At 40.1% G+C, this 20881-nt stretch overlaps 1 protein-coding gene across 1 annotated transcript in view; it reads right to left on the reverse strand.

Annotated features, from left to right (window-relative positions):
* The window catches only part of LOC132110925 (pleckstrin homology domain-containing family H member 2-like), a 46016-nt gene extending 25205 nt beyond the window's left edge, over positions 1 to 20811 (reverse strand). Inside the window, exons 1-2 of the mRNA XM_059518030.1 lie at positions 20668 to 20811; positions 18402 to 18539 (exon numbers count right to left, since the gene is read on the reverse strand). Of these exons, the coding sequence (XP_059374013.1) occupies positions 18402 to 18521 (120 nt within the window). The 5' untranslated portion in view covers positions 18522 to 18539; positions 20668 to 20811. The remainder of the gene's footprint in view (positions 1 to 18401; positions 18540 to 20667) is intronic.
* Positions 20812 to 20881: the final 70 nt, after the last annotated feature.

The following is a 20881-nucleotide window of genomic DNA, read 5'->3' on the forward strand; positions in this document are numbered from 1 at the left end:
TGCATCCTTATTGAAGAAGAGTATCTAGTTTTAGCAGATTTACAAAAGAGAGATACAGCTTTACGATTCTCTCTGAAAACAGTCGAGCTCCTTGAGGCGTGCCATGTGCAGAATTAAAGAGTCACAAGCATGCAAAGCTATTGGGTGTGTTCGGCTTGAAGCACTGCTGCACAGATCCATCAGTGTATGACAAATTAAGAATTTGTTCTCACAACTTATTAATAAGTTCCCTTGTTTTAGATAAATCATAGCCACATTATACTAATCCATTCCCTGAACTTCCCTCTTTTTAAAAGAGTTAAATATTAAAACATTTTTAAGTCTTGAGAACAAATTCTTCATTTGTGATCACATTATCTAGTTTTACTTCCACATGTCATGTTTAGGGCTCCATAGAAAAGTGCATTACTAGTTCTGCTTGACCAGGAGATGGTGCTCTAGGAGGACACTGGAGTTATTCGAAGCAACAAAGCAACCAACATCATTCATTTTCAAGATAAATGGCAATTTCCCATGAAGATGTGACAAAGCTGAATCAAGCTCAACTTTGAGACGTGACATGAAGGATGACTGCTAATGGGAAATGTTATACCAAATCAAACCAAACCTTCATGGATGCTTTCATCAATTTGCACCTGTAAGCTCTACATTTCCATCAAGAGCTCTTTGAATCTTCTACAGTCCCTCACTTCTCTACTCCATATGGTCCTGGCTACAGTCAGTCTTCCATTCCATGCATTCCATCCTCAGCCTTCTGTGGCCGGCCCGCCCTGCACCCCTCATCCAGCCTTCCTCCACAGGCCAGCTCACAAAGCCTGTCTGTGTGACAACCTTCACTGCACCACAGCTCCAAATTCCCCAGCGTCACCGACCTCTGCTCCACACTTCACTGTCCTACAGCAGCACATTGTATATTTGAAATGTGCACGAAGCTCACATTCCCATCCTAGTAGAATCCATTGCTGCAGTCACCAATTAAATACATATTTATATGAATATTTATTATATTACTAAATATTATAAAATCTCTGGCCACTGCCACCCAGACAAATGTGGATCAATCTAAGGGTCCAGAATGGAGTGCTAACCTACAACATATTCCTGCTTCACACAATGTGCTCTCATGTGAGAACACAACTTAAATTGTTTTTGACTGCCCATTTTTTACCATATTGGTTTAAAAGAAAGGTTTGCATTTGTTCATAAGCAGGTGTAGCCACTGAAGTTTTCCTCATGTGCCTCTTTGTGACATTTTTTGAGAATAGCTCACAGCAAAATATTATTTTAAATTTATAAATTTATTTCTTTGTGTGATGAGCAATTGCTGACCATGTCTGGTTGATTCATTCAAAATTCACAAAACAGGAAGTAAACCAGGAGAGAAAATTACCTACATTTCTCCCAACAAACCACACTTGGATCAGCATATATGCGTTTGTTTGTGTATGTATTTAGCATGCTAACTTCCTGTATAGCACGAAGTCAGGCATTTCCTCCCTTGGGAGTTTCAGTGATTAAAGGATAGTTTGTTTTGCCACACAGTTCTTCTGTCTCTCTCCTCCCATTTTACTTCTTTTTCCCTTTCACTCTTATTTCACCTTCTCATCTGATGCATTAAACTAAAAAAATATTTTCAAAATCATAGTTTGAGACAACCCACTATAAAAGAATAAATAGGGCCCACTGTCCCAAATCATTTCTTAGGGGATGATGGTCTGCAAAATATCTTTTGACAGATAAACAGGCTAATTATTTATATAATTTTTTTTTTTACAACAGTTCCAAGATATATTCCTTCAATATATATTCATTCATATTTCAGATAGACAGTCAGTCTGTGAGGAATTTCTCTTTCTGCAGGTTACATCACTACACCAGTAGGTGGCAACAAGTCATCTTCATGACATTCGAAGATGACATTTGATCCATTTAAATCATTTGAACTGATTCATTGTGTAACAAAACAACTGACTTTCTGTCTTTAAAAGTGAGTCATTGAATCATTCATTGTACCGATTAGTTCAAAAAGACTCAACAAAACAAGTGAATTTCCCACTCCACTTCCATATCGATATTGGCGTACTCCTTTATTTTTTTTATTTTTTATTTTTTATTTAGTTTTTATTGACATTCTGTAACAATTGTTGCATGTACATCCATCTTAAATATTAATCAGAAAGTGTCAACATGAATGTCCGTTTTCCAGAAATAAAGAACATAAAATAAAAAAATAAAAAATAAACCAAAATAAATAAAAACAAAAACATGAACACTTAGGGAGGGAAGTATGGTTGCTCCTACATATACAGGATATAATCATACCAGGTTAAGCAAATCAAAGTCCGGCCTGTGTGATGATATATAATCTATCCGTTTCTTCCAATGTAAAACAAATACGTCCTTCTTGTAGTTCAAGTCTGCAGTTAATTTCTCCATCCTGTATATATCCATCGTGATGTCCATCCACATGCTCAATGTTGGACTCTCCTGTGAAAGCCATTTTTTTGTGAGTGCCTTTTTGCATGCAACTAATAAAATACTAAACAAACGTTTGTCTCTCTTTGTCTATCCATCTGGCATGAGTCCAAAAAAAAAGACTTAGCTTTGCAAGGGCAGGTGGCTCCCAAAAATTTCTTGAATTGCTTTATGTATTTCCTTCCAATACGTTTTAATAACCTGACAGTCCCAAAAAACATGATAATGATTTGCATTCATATTTCCACAATTTCGCCAACAGGCTGGGGAGTTACCTTTATAGTGTGATTTTTGATAAGGTGTAATAAAATACCTTATCAGGCTCTTCCAGCCAAACTCCTTCCAACTCTGTGAGCTGCTACATTTCCATTGATATTTCCAGATTATTTCCCATTCCTCCTCTGATAGATCTATTCCTCCTTCCCTTTCCCACTTTGTTTTGATGTATAGGGTTGAATGTGCTTTCTTGTTTATAAGCCCTTTATATAGACCTGAAATAATACCCCTATCTTTGTTTGCATTATAAGCCCTTTTAAACATATCTAACAGCTGATTACTTGATTCAGATACATACTTTAACTTGTCACTGATAAAGTGTCTCAGCTGCAGGTATCAATAGAAGTCCTGTGCCTCTAGAGTATATTTCTCTTTAATTTGTTCAAAACTAAGGAGTGTGTTATCCTTTATTATCTTACATATAGCTGTTACTCCTTTATTTGTCCATTCCTTAAATCTCGTATCTAATTTATTTGGAATAAACTGCGTATCATATGCACACCATTTAAGGACCACAGTATCCTCCTCTAATTTGTATTCTGTTATTACTGTTTTCCAGATTTTAAGTGTCAACTTTAACCATGGGTTTTCTGTATTTTTTATGAATTCTTGCAGGCTGCTATCGGCTATAAGTGCTTGTATGGGGATGGAAATCAGACCTTCTTAAATTTTTTTCCACTGAGCATCATAAGATGGATTACACCAGTTTATCATTGGTCTCAATTGTGCCGCCCAGTAATAATCTCTGAGGGAAGGAAGGCCCCATCCCCCTTTTGCTTTGGTTAATTGGAGGGTTTTAAATCGGATTCGAGGTCTCTTACCTTGCCAGATGTATCTGGACAACATTTTGTCCCATTCATTAAATATTTTTTGGTCTATTTCTATCGGTAGGGTTCGAAATAAATAAAGTAATTATGGTAGGATGTTCATTTTAATCGAGTCTATTCTTGAACTGAAACTTAAGTTTGGAATTAACTTCCATCTTTCTATATCCTCTTTAATTTTCTTTTGAATCGGTGAATAATTATATTGAAATAGTTCTGTGAGATCCTTCGGTATTTCAACCCCCAGATATCTAAGATGTTCCGTTTCCCATACTAAATCATATTTATTCCTAATTTCCTCTGGTGGTTTGTAGTTGTATTTAAGCAGTTGTGTTTTATTTATGTTAATTTTGTATCCTGATAGTCTGCCAAAATATTGAAATGATTGCATTAATTTGGGTAGGGATTTTGTTGGTTGACCCAGAAAGATTAAAATATCGTCCGCGTAGCAGGCCAATTTGTGCTCTTTATCCTGGATGTTGGCGTACTCCTTTAAACGAACACGTATGCTCTCTTTAGATTGAAATCTGAGCCAAGATGTGCACTTCGCAGGGCACTCACCGTCAAATGGAGCACACCTACTGTCTTAACAAGTCAGTAATTGTTACGGATCACTCGGGAGGCTGAGGAGTAACAGACAGAATGGTTTATTGAACAGACACAAGCAGAGGAGCAGGTAGTGTAGGGTGGAGTGAGGGATGGATCCATACAGGCTGGGTGAAGACGTCAGAGGAGGAAGGTGAACCACACACACACTGGGGATCTGGATCTTCAGAGAATCACTGGAGAGAGGTAAGTAAAAGAAGAGTTAGTCCTTAGAGTTAGCATACAGGTAAGACCTTGTCGCGAACGAGACTGGACATCGATTGAGTGTGTGTGTGGTTTTTATGGTGCTGAGGTGATTGGGTGGTGATGAGGATCAGGTGGATGTGCTTAGTATTCCGGTGAGGGCGTGCGTAGTGATTGCGTGGAGGTGGAACCTGGCGTGTTTGTAACAGTACCCCCCTCCACACGCGACCCTGACGACGTGGTGGACGTCCTCTTCCCCTGGGAGCTGGTCGGTCAGGATGATTGGAGTTAGGATCCAGGATGTCGTTGGGTGGCACCCAGGAACGTTCCTCTGGACCGTATCCTTCCGTGTCCACTAGATATTCCAGTTGTCCACCAGTTGTCCACCACCATGTCACTCACTGCATAGGCTGCGCCGTCGTCTAGGAGGAGTTGAGGGGGGGCTTCCGTTTCGCCAGGTTCTGTGGAGGGAGAGACAGAAGGATGGTGAGGTTTAAAGAGAGACACATGGAATGTGGGGCAAATCCGGTATTCAGGGGGTAACTGGAGTTTGTACGTGACCGGATTGATCTGCTGGATGCTGGTGAATGGGCCAATGAATCTGGGACTTAGCTTGCGGCAGGGCAAACGCAGGCGGATGTCCCGGGTGGACAGCCAGACCTTCTGACCGGGTTGGTACGTTGGGGCCTCTGATTGGCGAAGGTCGGCTGTCATTCTATGTCTGCGAAAAGCCAGCTGGAGTTGGTAGTGTGCCGCGTCCCAGACCCTCTCGCTCTCCTGGAACCAGTAGTCGATGGCGGGGACATCCGAGGGTTCACCTGACCAGGGCAATAGAGGTGGTTGGTAGCCGAGTACGCACTGGTTCCAGGAGTTCTGGTGGCCATGACAGAAGGTACGGAGGAAGCATCCAATCTCCTGAACCTTCCTCTCCATCTGCCCATTTGACTGGGGATGGTACCCGGAGGACAGGCTGATGGCCACACCTAGGAGTGAGTGGAAAGCCTTCCATACCCGGGAGATGAACTGGGGGCCTCGGTCCGAGACGATATCCTCTGGGATGCCGAAGTACCTGAAGACATGATTAAATAACAGTTCAGCCGTTTCGAAGGCCGTGGGCAGACCCTTCAAAGGAAGAAGACGACAGGATTTAGATAATCTATCCACTATGACAAGAATGCAGGTATTGTTATCTGAAGGAGGAAGATCGGTTATGAAGTCCACCCCTAGGTGTGACCACGGGTGATTGGGAACGGGCAGAGGATGGAGCTTGCCTGATGGAAGATGGAGAGGGCTTTTGGATATGGCGCAGCTTGTACATCCATTCACGTACCTCCTGACATCCGAGGCCATGTTGGGCCACCAGAAGTGTTGGTGCTAGGCTCGGTAGGAGGAAGGGTCTCAGTGGACCAGGTAATAGGAGAGACGATGACTCTTTCTGGAAGAATGGTTTCCGGAGTTTCGGGATTCTCTTCGGGGGCGCAACACCTGGAGAGGGCGTCAGCCTTCACATTTTTCACCCCTGGGCGGTATGAGATGGTGAAATGGAAGCGGGTGAAGAATAACGCCCAGCGGGCTTGTCTCGGATTTAATCTTCTGGCCACTCGAAGATACTCTAAATTCTTATGATCTGTTAGGACCAGAAAGGGGTGTTTGGCTCCCTCCAACCAATGCCTCCATTCTTCCAAGGACAGTTTGATGGCCAACAGTTCCCGGTTGCCGATATCATAGTTGACCTCCGCCGGGTTGAGTTTCCGGGAGAAGAAGGCGCACGGGTGGAGGCGACTGGGATTCCCCTGCTGCTGAGAAAGGACCGCTCCCACTCCGGTGGTCGAGGCGTCGACTTCCACGATGAAGGGTCGGTCGGATCGGGATGGACCAGGACTGGGGTGGTCGTAAAGGCCTCCTTAAGGATGTGGAAGGCCTCTGTGGTGGCAGGAGTCCAGGAGAGAGATTTGGGTTTGTTACGGAGGAGACTGGTGAGAGGGCTGGTGATGGTACTGAAGTTTTGTATAAACCGTCTATAGAAGTTGGCAAAGCCAAGGAACCGCTGTAACTCTTTATGGTGGTTGGAGTGGGCCAATCTCTGACGGCGTTAACCTTCCCCTCGTCCATCCGGATGCCACTGCTGCTGATGTTGTATCCAAGGAACTGCACTGAGGGCTGAGGGAAAGAGCACTTTTCGGCCTTGAGATACAGTTGGTAGGCCCTCAGGCGTTGATTGGGACGAGGAGGACGGACGGGGCATACAGCGATGGCATGCCCCGGGGCTGCACAGAAGAGGCACAGATTCTGGGCCAGCCGTCTTTGTCGTTCAGCCATAGAGAGACGATAGGATTCTAGTAGCATGGGTTCACTGGCTGGTTCTGGGGAGCTGATGGCCTCTGGTCGGCAGAGTGGCGTAGAGGAATACGCCTGGCCCTGGTGCTCTTCGAGGCATGACTGCATACGAGTGGCGAAGCGGATGGACAGCCGAATGAATCGTTCTAGCCCGATGGTGTCCTCGTATGCAGCGAGATGCAACCGCACTTGAAGTTCCAATCCCTGACGGTAGGTAGTCAGTAAAGCCTGTTCGTTCCATCCACTGGAGGCCGCTAGAATCCTAAACTGAAGGGCATATTCATTGACAGACATTTTCCCCTGTTTGAGATTATACAGCTTCTCACCAATGGAAGAGTCCCAAGCTGGTCTGCCGAAAACTTCACGGAAATGGTCGATGAAGCTGGAATAAGACTGGATAACTGGGTTATTTTGAGTCCATATTGAATCTGCCCACAGTAGTGCTTTACCTTGCAGTTGAGAAATTACAAAGGCTACCTTAGATCTCCCAGTGGGGTACAAGTGCGATTGCATCTCCAGGACCAGCGAGCACTGTAGGAGGAAACCGCTGCATTCCTCCGCTGCACCAGAGTAGGGCGCTGGCCGGGCCATGGGACTGACGTGAACAGAAGGTGAGTAAGTGCTGGCATCATTGACGGAAGTGCTCGCTGGTGTTGGGGATGCAGTTGTAGCCATGAGTGTCCTTCGGAGTGCATTAACCAGATCTTGAAAGGGGTACGTGAGGCTCATGCTTGTGCCTGGCGGTGTTGGTCCGGTCTTCTGTTACGGATCACTCGGGAGGCTGAGGAGTAACAGACAGAATGGTTTATTGAACAGACACAAGCAGAGGAGCAGGTAGTGTAGGGTGGAGTGAGGGATGGATCCGTGCGGGCTGGGTGAAGACGTCAGAATAGGAAGGTGAACCACACACACGCACGCAAACTGGGGATCTGGACCTTCGGAGAATCGCTGGAGAGAGGTAAGTAGAAGAAGAGTTAGTCCTTAGAGTTAGCATACAGGTAAGACCTTGTCGCGAATGAGACCGGACATTGATTGAGTGCGTGTGTGTGGTTTTTATGGTGCTGAGGTGATTGGGTGGTGATGAGGATCAGGTGGATGTGCTTAGTATTCCGGTGAGGGCGTGCGTAGTGATTGCGTGGAGGTGGAACCTGGCGTGCTTGTAACAGTAATGAGTCATTTAATCATTTAATGAGTCTTTTAATCATCCACTTAACCGATTTGTTCAAAACCACAAATTCACGGAGTAAATAAACACCACTATTGTTTGTTGCTCAGAGATGCACAAATGTTATTTGTTAGAACTCTTTTAGTTGGTGGAGCAAAAACAGACAAAGTAACTGGTAATATTAAGATGTCTAAAATGTAAGTTGTTGTGCATTGTTGTAGTACAGTTTTAATACGGACATTTTGTTTATTGAAGTCTTATATTAAAGGCACAATATGTAATTTTTCTGCTTTAAAAATAGCAGAAATCACTATGTTATGTATTTTTTTTAGTTGTGTACTTACATTATCCCAACAGTTTCCACAAACTTTCAAATTCGGAGAAAATTATAGTTTAATTACAAGACACGTTTCTTTATTTCCGTTTTGTTGCCCGTCTATGGCGTCATATAACCTTTGACTCCTCTAGTTAATCTAACTTCCTGTGGAAACCGGTGGAACGCCAAATACAAAGGTGAACAGAAGCAAAGAAGAGACGAAAAAGAAAAAGTAGTAGCTAGCCTTGATCGAGACTATTATATTTTATATTTATATTGTTTATATTAGTATTTATACCTCAATCAATAACTTAGTTATGGATCATGATTATGCTTTGCCTGCACGTTCTGTGAAGCGCAAACGTACGGGTGAAATAAATGACCCGAGAAGGTTTTGGGACAAGAGAAGAAACAAGACACGGGTAAATATTGGAGCTGCAAGATGGAGAGAGCTTCGTGACAAGCTAAAACTACAGAGAGATGCCGAACTCGCTTGATTTCTAATAAACAGGTATGCATCCATTCAGCTAACTGTATCTATCCGTATATTTTGTGAAACGATGATGTCTTGTGTAAAGCGCAGACGGACTAGCTCTCATGTATAGTATAATGTAAATCCACATTTGTTCTATATCAAATGGATAAAGTAGCTTCAAATGCAGTTCACTATCTTGTTAGATATCATAGTATAAACGTAATTATAAACGAAAGGCGACCATGTTTTTTAACATATATTACTACTAGCTAGATGGAATATTGATTTGATAGGGGTCTGATAATTCATATATCTCTCCGTTCTTAAAGACGTGATTGTCAAAATACTAAGTTAGAATGAGTGCAGAATGTGGGGAGCGACAGAGCGCATGTTCCAATGACAACAACTCCCATGAGCCCACGCTCTTTCCCAACGTCATCAAAGTACGTCTTATGTTATTATTTTGATTGAGTGACCCCTGGTGGCCAAAATCCCATACTGTACGTTTAAACTGCATAAAACTGTTATTTAGATGAAAATCTAGCCTGCACATTTGTTACAAAAGCACTGTGTTTTAAATGAGGTTAAAGGCTGTTTACTCAAAGAGCTATAACTATAAAGTTTTAATAAATACTTTAATTCTATGAAAACAGAGGAATCAGTTTATTGAGTAAATAATGAATAACCTTACCGCCATTTTGTGTGGCCGCTAATATATTTATATTTATTAATATATTCTTGTTATAGTTATTGTTAATTTTTAATTTAAAGACAGAACTTAGTAGTAGGTATCAGCATCACACTCTACACACTGCACACTGCCCTACTTTCTTTATCCTGTCTCTCAGTTCTTCCTATTCTTCCTTTTCCTCTGTTTTGTTTCCTACAGGATTAATCTCTGACATATCCTTAGCTAAACCATCCATCCCAGCTATCTGTATTTTAACAGCTCAGCTGATCCAGGACCTACGGCGAGGACAAGTCAGGAAAGAGGCCCTATGTTAACATTTAATGGCAGCTTTTAATTACTGCAATAAGGGAATGTATCCAAATGCTATGCAAACACGTCTACTGATGAAGGAATGAGAAACAATTACAATGAGATTCTCATATGATCATCATACTCTTGAATCAGGCCATCCTTAAAAATATTCTTGTTTGCAGTAACCCAACCGACCCTGTCAATTTAGGACAGACACAAATTTTTATTTTTTTTTGCTTTTAGTCCGACCGACTTGCCGGTTGTACATTTGCGTTAAGACCGACCATTTCTTTTACTCTTCAAACAGCTAATACAAAATCAATAAAATAATATTAATTATATTTTAGTAAGTATTGTAAATATATAAATTGCCTAGGCCTACATACAAACGAAGGCTACGTTCATTCTTTAAAAAAAACCAGTGACATCATCTATATTTACCGGACTTACCATTGGGCTTGACTGGGCTCAAGCCCACGGGCCCCGCCCAATAGGTGGCCCTGCCCGTTTACGTTAGATTTTTTCAATAATATGTCAGTCATTTAATTTTTCATTTAAAGTTTGTTGATTGGTCTAGCATTGTTACCTGGTCCTGCCCTGCAATGAAAAATGTAATTTAATTAGCTAAATTAATTGTCAGTCATCTTGAGGTTTGCTGATTGGTTATTGGCAGTTACGCAGTGCCTCGTTTACTGCCGTTGAAAAAACCTGTCTGCATTAGACAGTGATGTAATGGCAGACAAACGGTATCAGAGTGGCGCGCTTAAAAGAAAATTAAAGAATGAAAGACAGCAACGCAAAAAGGAAGTTGTCAGTAAAATGAAAAGGATTACTGGATTTTTTACACCCATGACACCACAGCTTGATGTGCAAGCGGAGAATCCAGAGGACAACAACCCAAACCCGCTGGAAGAAATGGTTGGAGACGATTTGAATTCACGAGCAGGGAAGCTCATCAATGAATCATCATCTCTTCAGTCAGAAACAGCGACCGAACAATGTCCAACTACAGATTCTTTATCCACTGATCCTGCTCGCTGGGGTAAAATTGATGAAAGCGTGCGTGTTTATTGGGCGCGAAAAGGTCCGGAGTCCGTTCTAAATAAGGATGCTAATGTCAAGGCTTCTGAACGCCACTACAAACATCAGAAGAGACTGTTTTCTAAAACTCATTTCAAACGCAAGCATTTGAATAGTGAGTACTTGCCCAGAGAATGGTTGCTCTACTCACCATCTACCGGTTGTGTGTTTTGTTTTGCTTGCCGCCTTTTTGGCGAGGGTGACGGTCAATCCCTTTTTGAGTCTCGCTGTAATGACTGGAAACATGCTACCAGACGCATTGCCGAGCACGAGAATAGTGACAGTCATAGAAAGGCTATGTTTAACTACATCAACAGAGCAGCAGCTGACGGAGTTATAGATTCTCAACTTAAAAAGCAGTTCGAGTCGCAATGCAATTATTGGAGTGAAGTTTTGGAGTGGTTGCAGTTGTAAAATTTCTGTCAGAGCGGGGATTGGCTTTCCGAGGCTCCAGTGAAATATTTGGTCGAGCTGACAATGGCAATTACATGGGAATCCTGGAACTGATCAGTGAATTCGACCCATTCTTGAAATCACTCATACAGATATATGGCAATGCTGGGGTAGGAACCCTCTCATATCTCTCATCAAAAACATGTGACAAATTTATCGAGCTAATGAGCAATAGAGTGCTTTCTGAAATCATTGCTGAAGTGAAAGTGACAAAGTACTTATCCATTTGCATTGATTCAACTCCCGACATGACGCACATTGATCAGCTTACATTTATTATAAGGTATGTTTCACCCGAGGGCCTCGTAGAAGAGCGATTCTTAAAATTTCTCCCTATATATAGCCACACAGGGAAGGCACTCTGTGATGCAGTGCTCACAGTTTTACATGAGATGGACATAGATATTAGTAACTGCCGTGGACAGTGCTATGATAATGCCGCAAACATGGCAGGAGTGTACAACGGGCTGCAAGCTCACATCAAAGACATTAATCCACTAGTAGAGTGGGTGCCGTGCGCCGCGCACACGCTTAATCTGGCTGGAGTTAATAGCGTAAACTGCTGCACAGAGATCGCCAATTTTTTTAACTTCATTCAGACTTTGTTCAACTTCTGCTCGAAATCCACAGCTAGATGGAAGGTGGTAACTGCAGGTTTGCAGCCTAATGAAAACCACCGCATTGAGACACTAAAATCTCTCTCTGACACCAGGTGGGCTGCGCATGCACAGGCAACCAAGGCACTGTGCAGAAATTATGCCAATATTCAAGAGTCACTGATGAACATTGCAGAAGACAGCAAACAGAACCCGACAACACAAAATGATGCTTGGTCACCGCATAAAAAAAATGAACAGGCTTGAGACTGCTTTTCTTTGCACTATGTGGAATTATGTTCTCCAACGCTTTCATGGGACAAGTGTTGCACTTCAAGCTGTAGATCTGGACCTGTGCAATGCTATTGATTTGGTGAGGTCACTGCGGGAATATATTGTTGGTTTGAGAGATGAATTTGATTTGTTTGAAGACCAAGCAAAAGCGATGTCTCCCACCGTTTCAGAAACATACAAACAAGACACACAAAGACAAAGAAAACGCAAGACTCATGTGGGTGAGTCTGCAACACCTGAGGTTCACTTATCAGGAAGAGAACGGTTCTCATCTGGTGTGTTTCTAGTTGTGATGGATAGGCTGCTGGCTGAACTTGATCGCCGTTTTCAGTCCTATAATGACCTCAACAGCACATTTGGTTTCCTGAACAACATTGTGACGAGTGGGGCGGGGCCGAGGGATGTGGGAACGAGCGAGGCCAGTGGAGTGATTGGGAAATGAGCGACACCTGCGACCCACCACCGGTCTCGCGTCCCACAGGGGAGATGGAAGGATATAAAACTGGAGTGACGACAGTGAAGAACGAGAGAGGACCAGGCCTGGGCTTTAGTTTATGTTTTGGTTTTTTATTTGTGCGCATCAGTCATCCGCGAGGGGCTGATGCGCTGTTTTGTCTTTATTTTGATTATTAAAGTTTCATTTTGATTGTCCGGCGGTTCCCGCCTCCTCCTTCCCGATGATTAGGAAGGTTTTTATTATTACAGTGGTGCCAAAACCCGGGAGAAGGAGGGACGCGCTGCTGAAGATCCCTCGGCGCTGTGGTGAATCCGCGGTGCCCTCGAGCAGGCGAGGAGCATGGATGCTCGAGGCGGTGGGCTGGAGTGAGTGGCGAGCTCGCTACCGGCCGCCTGCGATGTGGAGGGGTGGCAGCCGTCCGTGAGGGAGCGGAGGAGTCGGCGCCGTTCGCCAGGGGGCCGGAGCCTGCTGCCTCCGTGAAGGTATTATTCTATTTTTATTCTCAGTTTATCCAGAATTGTGTAGCTCTAATACATGGCTTGTGTATGTATCATTTTGTTCTATTTAAAGTAATGTATAGAAGGTAGGGCCCGAAACTGACTCAAGCCCAGGGGCCCCCACCACCCTAAGTCCTGCCCTGTTTACACGGATGTCACATTATGGCCTGTGCGTACGCTTAATCTCATACGCTCATTCAGTGTCAGAGTCAACGGTTCGCGCTTGGTAATCATGGCTGCGGCTGCAGTAAACAAAATGTTCGCGGTCACTGTTCAAAGTCATACGGGTTCTGGCACCATAATACATCTAAAAAATACATTCATTAAAACAGCTCGACACCGCTTTAACTTGGCAAGAAGTTCTGGAAAAACTGTGCCCAGATCTTTTCCCATCCCTTCTCCCATCTAGTCTAAAACCGTGACCGTGTCGACTGTCACTTTATGTTTGTAAATGTATTGCACGAATCGACTGGACCAACCAACACAAGTTTCGAAAACGAAAATAGGAAATTGATTTTAACGTCCTTCTCTCGGAGCGCGTCCAGTTTTATTCTTTATTTTTTGCCTGTTGTCAGTGGATTTACCTATATTTGGTGTTATTTGCTGTATAAAATGCATTTAGACATGCAAATCGATTTTAAAATCGATTCAATGAACACTTGTCTCTCAAATAGGGATATGCCAGTATCAAATTTTTCTGTTGCGGTTAATTGATAATTCTTTTACTTTTTTATTCTTTTGAAATTTTGGTCATAATACAATATAACAGGTTAAATAACTTTTTTTCTTATAACAAAAATAACTAAACACTTTAAACAATAAAGCAATACAGATAAAAAATATATAGCACATTTCGTACACAATGGTAATTCAAAGTGCTTTAAATAAAAGAAAGTAAAACATCATAAAAAGTCATAAAGAAAAAAGATCACAAAAATAAAACAAGCAATTTAAGAACTTGAAAATGAAAATGATTTTAAAAATTGATTTAAAATGAATTTAAGACAGTTTAAAAATAGTAAATGATTTTACATAAAATACAGTGCAATACATAAAATATCAGTGTAATCAGTTCGGACATAGTGCTCATTCAATAAATGCACAGCTAAACAATGAGCAATAGCTACATTTGCTACAGAAGTTATTAATCTTTGTTAAAAAATGCAAGTCTTAGTTCATGATAGCTCATTAAATAACACAGCTGCAACTTTCAATTTTAACAATGTGTTATTAAATATTGGAATACCTAAGATTAATGAATGTTCAGAATGATTTTTTCATTGGCAGTTTATGTTAACTAATGAAGCCATAATGTAAAGTGTGAATGAACAATAAGAGATCAAAACACTTTCAAACAATATCTAGGGCATTTGTAGTCCAGATAAAAAAAAAAAGAAACAAAAATGAATGTTTGAAGAGAAATAGCCTATTAAGTCTAAATATTTCAGTAGTTGGCTCTGTAATAAACACGATTGGGAAAACACAAATCTAAATGGTTATTTAAAATTATTTAAATATGGTTTAGAAAGTAACAGCTGCTTTTTACAGGGTAAGGGCTGCATTTTAGCACCATCTGCTGTCAGAGAGTGAATGTGCTTTCATTCAGCGTGTCTCTCACGTGTTCCTCCATGTGCTTCTCATGCATGCTTGTTCACATAAGAGCTCACATGCTCTTTCAAGCAGCATTCAGCAGTGTTGTGCATTTTAAGCAGCTGATGGGAATAATATTCTTAAAATGCATTCCAAATTCTGAATAATTTGTCATGTATATTTATTCACAGTATTTAGAAGTGCCCACGATAACAATATCGTGCATATTAATCACCGCAATATATCACATTACCGAATACCGGCGACAACCCGAGAAAGCCAAGTAAACGGTCTCTCATTTGTAGGTTGCATTGACACCTAGCGGTGGGTGCAAGTAAAACAGTACCTCATTTTTTTTCTTCTCACCTGAAATTCATGCAATAAACATGTTTTTGACAAAGATTTCAATTTGTTTGTGGTCTATATAGCCTGCATCAAACTGAGGTTTGCAATGATGCGCCCAAGGCACGGGTTGAAGACCCAGTCAGTGACGTCACGATATGCTAATTTATTTAAATGCATACCTACGTAATCACCATCACCAAAATTGTACTTTTATTTTACAATGAAACTTGAAAAAATATATAGACCTACCTACCGACCCTTTTTAAAAAACATTTTACTGTTACTGCAAACCAAAATATTTTTAAGGATGGCCTCAGCATCACTGGGGTCAGAGGCCCCTCGTACTCAGACTGAGGCTGTATTTGAAATAGCATATTTCCCTACTATATAGCAGGTGCAAAACAGAATGTGAAAGGAGTGGTTTGTCATAAAACAGAAGTAGAAATGTATCTGGATGATGTGCTACATCTGACAAATTGCACACTTTGCTATCCCAGGAGTAGTGTTGCTGTCGTCAACGAACCTTTATCACGTGACGAAAATGAGACGAGATGCAACGTTAGTGCTGGTCATGTGACGATGACTATCATTAAATGTATAATGCAATATTGTTGACGAATAAAAACGAGTAATTAAATACAAAATTAAAACTGTTAAAATGTCTCTTCATTTTCATTAACCAAAATGAGACAAAACAAAAAGTTATAACGTTATTTCGTATAGTTTAGTCGTGTTATTATTATTATTTTGCAGTATTTCTGTTTCCTGTGTCTCACTTCAAGGGCTGCATCAGGTCGCACTGCGCAGACGCAGGTGACGTCACTTCCTCAAGCCCCACTAGTGCATTATTTAGAAGCAGTGGTGGGAGGTAACGAATTACAACTACTCACGTTACTGTAATTAAGTAGTTTTTTCGGGTACTTGTACTTTTTGAGTATATTTTTAAAGCTGAACTTTTACTTGTACTTAAGTAGAAATTAAGCAAAATAATCTACTTCATTACTTTTAAATCATAGTTCGTTACTGAGTACGCCCACAATTTGAATTGATATTAAAATTTTTGACAGCACTTCAGTAGCCAATAAAGATATCCGATCATTCAGAATAGATCCACACCTGACCGATGAAAATCCTTCTAAAAGTTTTTTTGGTTGTAAGTGAAATGCACCAGAAAGTCTTTAAACAAAGGTGGAACTTTAATTTATTTACACTGTACATTTATGCTAGAAATGTTTTGGAATGGGATATTTGTCTGATTACATATAAATATAAATATATAAATATCCTGTCTACTGCATCACTACATTTTGCAGTCATTGCAGATCAAAGCCATCTGATTTTCCATTTATCTACACAAATAGGCCTAACATACTGTATATGGCTCTTAAATCTTTGCTTGTAAAAATTTAGTGTGGTCATATTTTGAATACCTCAAACTGAATTGAGGTCATTTGTTTTATAATTTTATAACTGACTGTGTACTTGTCTTTATTGAATTTTTTTAATTCAATCAAATTTGAAATCAAGCTTCCTTGTGCTGTAAGTTACCCTATTTTAATGACACAATATAGGGACATCTGTGTAATGACACAGATACACAGAATGAGCAAATGTTTAAGATTGAGATTTTTGTAATGGTAATTGGGGGCATTTTATATATATATATATTTATTTATTTATGAATAAAAGCCTATGTAAAACCTATTCATCATATAAAATGAATGTGTCTCTTTAAAAGACTTGAATTAAACCAATTTCAAAGCTTGAAATAATGAGTGCCTTGAAAAAATGGATGGACAATTGGACATTGTCTGCCGTCGCTTCCCGCTCTGGAATGGCGTTCTTGCTATGATTAAAATAAGTTTGATGGCTTGGGAGAATCCTCTTGTTAAGTCATGATGTTAGGACTGCTGTTTCCGGGTCCAAGCCTCTACTCATTTCACTTGAGAATACTATCTCAGCAGCCATTTATTAACACTATTTCATTAATATTACGTATTTAAGCTAAGCATAATTTGCTGTGCTAACTACAGTCTCCGTGCTAACAGTGTATTAGACACTAATATTTTAGCTGAATCAGTTTGTTGTTTTTTGGGGGGCGTCTGGCAGAGCATTAGGTCCCAGAAGTGGTGAAGGAAGATGTCAGACGTAACAAGCAGATATTCTTAATAGGGTCCTATTATGCTTTTTCACTTTTTGAATTTTAGTCGGTGTGTAGTGAGTATATTTGGGCAAACTAGACTAGATAAAACTAGACTAAATGTCATCAGTTTTCATCGACTAAAATAATGGATAATTCTGACTACAATAAGACTAAAATGCTCAGACTTTTAGTTGACTGAAACTTGACTAGACTAAAAAAAAAAAAAAGTATGAATGTGACTAAAACTAATAAAAACTAAAATGACAGCTGCACACAAAGACTAGACTAAAACCAAAATTAAAACTGCCAAAAACAACACTACCCAGGAGGCCATGGGAGAGGAGTTGTGTTGAATGGTGAATGTAGTACATCCGGATTAAGTTCATACTACACACAATGCTTTAAAGTAACTTAAAAGTAGTAGATCTAAACTTTTTTGACTCAAATGTCCTTCAATAAGAACAATATTACATAAGTTACTGAGGGTGAGAAACATCTCTTTTACAGTTTACATCAGTTTACAACAGTTTTGTTTTCTTTATTTTTCTTTTATTATTTTAATATATTAATATTGATGTATTAATTTAAGTACTTTTCAGTCCCTTGACTTAGAACCACTGATAAGAGATAATAGATGTCCATAACATTTACTTGGTTCAGCTTATTTGGTTATGCGATTCAGATTTCACAAAGAGGCCATTATTGAAAGATGAAGCAGTTAAACTGTATTCGATTCAGTCAGAAAAAGACCTCAAACATCAAAAATGCTCAAGAAGGAGCATCATCACAACACTTGAGCTGACTATACATTTCCTAAACTTGACCTCTCCCCAAGGGCAAGACATTTAAAGCACCGAATACATCCCAAGTCTGTAATTCAAAGATTCTGCTTACCCAGAATGCAGCAGTCTGGAGCCCTGTGGTCATGCTTCTGTTTATATTAACATCTAATCTGCTCTCCCTCGAGATAGGCCAACAAAATAGACCATGGCACACATATACACACACACTCTTTTGTGGAAATGAAACCAAACATGGAAATGAGCAAATACTTTAATAGGTGCCTTCTTTCTTAGAATTCCCTTCGACTGAGTATCCCGGAAATAAAAAATACAGACAGGAATTAGCTGAGCGGTGACAGTTACAGACAAATCTTATGCCTGTCCTGTTATTACTTTAATACAAGATGGCTGGGGTAGGGTAGGTTTTACTTGTTCAGCATACAGTCTGATTTAATGAATTTTTACCACTGTAATCAGCAGACCGAGTGTATGGACTCATGGACCGAGACCGAGGGTTTGACTGACCTTTTCTGCCGTGAGCTCTCGGATCACGCTCATCTGTCCACGGAACTTGAAGAGCAGGGCCTCGAGGGCCATGTACTTCTCTTTCCACACCCTGTCTGTGCTTTTATCTCCGTCCGCCATGCCGTCACCCCTCAGGCCCTGCCACATCACATACACAACATGAGACCCACGCAGACGACACACAGAGCTCGTAGTATAGAAGACCAGTCAAGAAGATAAACTAATGAAGATAAGACATGAATCAGATGCAGGACTGGCTTGGTGATATAGCAAAGCAATTATATCTTGTCATTTTTCAGCCTCTTCAAGATATTTGATATGAATCTTGATATTTCTATATTTGCTCTTCGGAACCATCATTTTGACCAACCAGCCACATTTTAACATTGAAAAGTAGATGTCAGTTGTTGTTTAACGCTGAAAAATGTTGAAACAATACTTAATGCTTATATTACTTACAAATTAATGTTTATTTCCTTATGTTGAAAAGACGCAAACATAATAGTGCAGAATCATTGAATGTTGATCCCATTTGCAAAATCAGAACAAACACACATTCCGATGCTGTCTGCGCATTTAGATTCTAAACATTTAAATGCATGAACTAAACTGCAGTAAAAATCAATGTCAAAATTATTTAAGCATGCATCCACATAATTACATCTACATGCATTTTTACAGAAACATTGCAGTGTACGAAAAATGTCAGACAAGAAATCATGTTTATATCACGTTTATGATGGGGTTTTATGTTTATATCTTGTCGCTCCGGCTGGACAGGGCATCACAATATGTTAAAGGGGCGTAACATTTCCATCACACGCTTGAGGTATTCAGCCAATCACAACGTGCTGGATAGCTGGCCAATCACAGCACACCTTGATTTTCAGACCAGTGAGCCTTGTAAAAATAGACGCGTTTCAGGAGGCGGGGCATAGAGAAACAATAATCTACTACAGTATGTGGAAAATAATGTGCTTAAACCGCATAAACACGTCATTACACCAAATGCACCAAATAATGTTCTTTTTAGCAGCATCATATAACCCCTTTAATACAGGTATATGCAAGTTGTTGATATTAACGGAAATGTTCATAGATGTTTGACATCAGAGATAAAATTTTTACTTTAATCCGTTGGAAAGAAACTGTGTTGGAGATAGAGGTTTTTTGGTCTCAGAGGGTCAGGCAGAGCCCTGAACAAACTGACCACCACTATAAAAACAAACCCTACCAGCCAGCACTGATGCACCATCATCACACTTTTTCATCACTGAAGTTTGAATTATGACAAACATGTGTCAACTGGTGTAAAGCAGATGGGAGAAAGCACAGCAGCACATTTCATTACAACTTCTCTACAACTCTTGGTTATAATAAGCTTTCATTATAGCATTGGCACGGGCACAAAGAGAGTGCAAACGTGTTGAGCGCAATTAAGCTGTTCTGGTAAATAAGACTGAGAGTCTGAATCTTAACCAATGTGGATAAAAACATGTTTTACTGTGGAACAACCTCCTTATGAGGAACATTTAGGGAAAGTGAGCCAAAGTGGATAACGGCCAATAAAAGTATGGTTAGTACATACAGCAGAAGATAGGGAAAGTAATATATACTGCAGTATGATATTAAAATGCTCTCTTAATAACCATAAAAGGTATAAATAAATGTTTAGTTACGAGGTCTCCAATATGGTACACATATAACATGTATATTGTGAATTGTACAGTTGAAACCAGGTATGAATCTCCATCTCAGGACTAGAAGGTGATCTGTCAGTTTCATTACATAATACAGAGCAAACATACAATGATTCAATATAACATTATCTGCTTTGTATATACATTTCAACCTTAAATATTTAGATTAAAACGGTCTATGGGCACATATACCGCAGCTAGTGACAGATTTGTGTTCATGAAAATGAATAGCATATACAGAACCAAACTGATTTTTTCAGTTATATCAAATCAGTTATTAATAGTGTATTTCAAACGTATTCAATAATAAGCCTTTCATTTTCAAAATCAATTTTGAAGTTATCAACAGGGTACATACTATATATCTATCTATATGTCATTTTAGAATATGTTTTGATCTAATCACATAATGAAATGTATTACTTATTTATTAATTTATTAATTATCACTTATTAGAAGATTTAGAGACATAAACTTTAGATTTAAGTAAGTTACTCTTTATATTCCCTTTGCCAAGAAACATAAACAATACTTTTTTTGTTAAAAGTTAAAGATTTTATCCTTACCCGGGAATCTGTGTTACAGTGCTGGAGATGCTAACCATAATAAAACTAATATTCCGTGCCGTCGTAGTCGTATTCGCACTAATGACCTAATTATGAAATAAAGGGCGACCGTTTTCTAGCTCAAAGTTTTCTCTCCGGCAGCATCGTCCTGTACAAGTAGGCGGGGCCGGGGGCGTGTTTTTACGAGCACATCAAACCATTGTAGGTGTGGTTA

The sequence above is a fragment of the Carassius carassius genome, chromosome 30 (assembly GCF_963082965.1).
Source record: "Carassius carassius chromosome 30, fCarCar2.1, whole genome shotgun sequence".
NCBI lineage: Eukaryota > Metazoa > Chordata > Actinopteri > Cypriniformes > Cyprinidae > Carassius > Carassius carassius.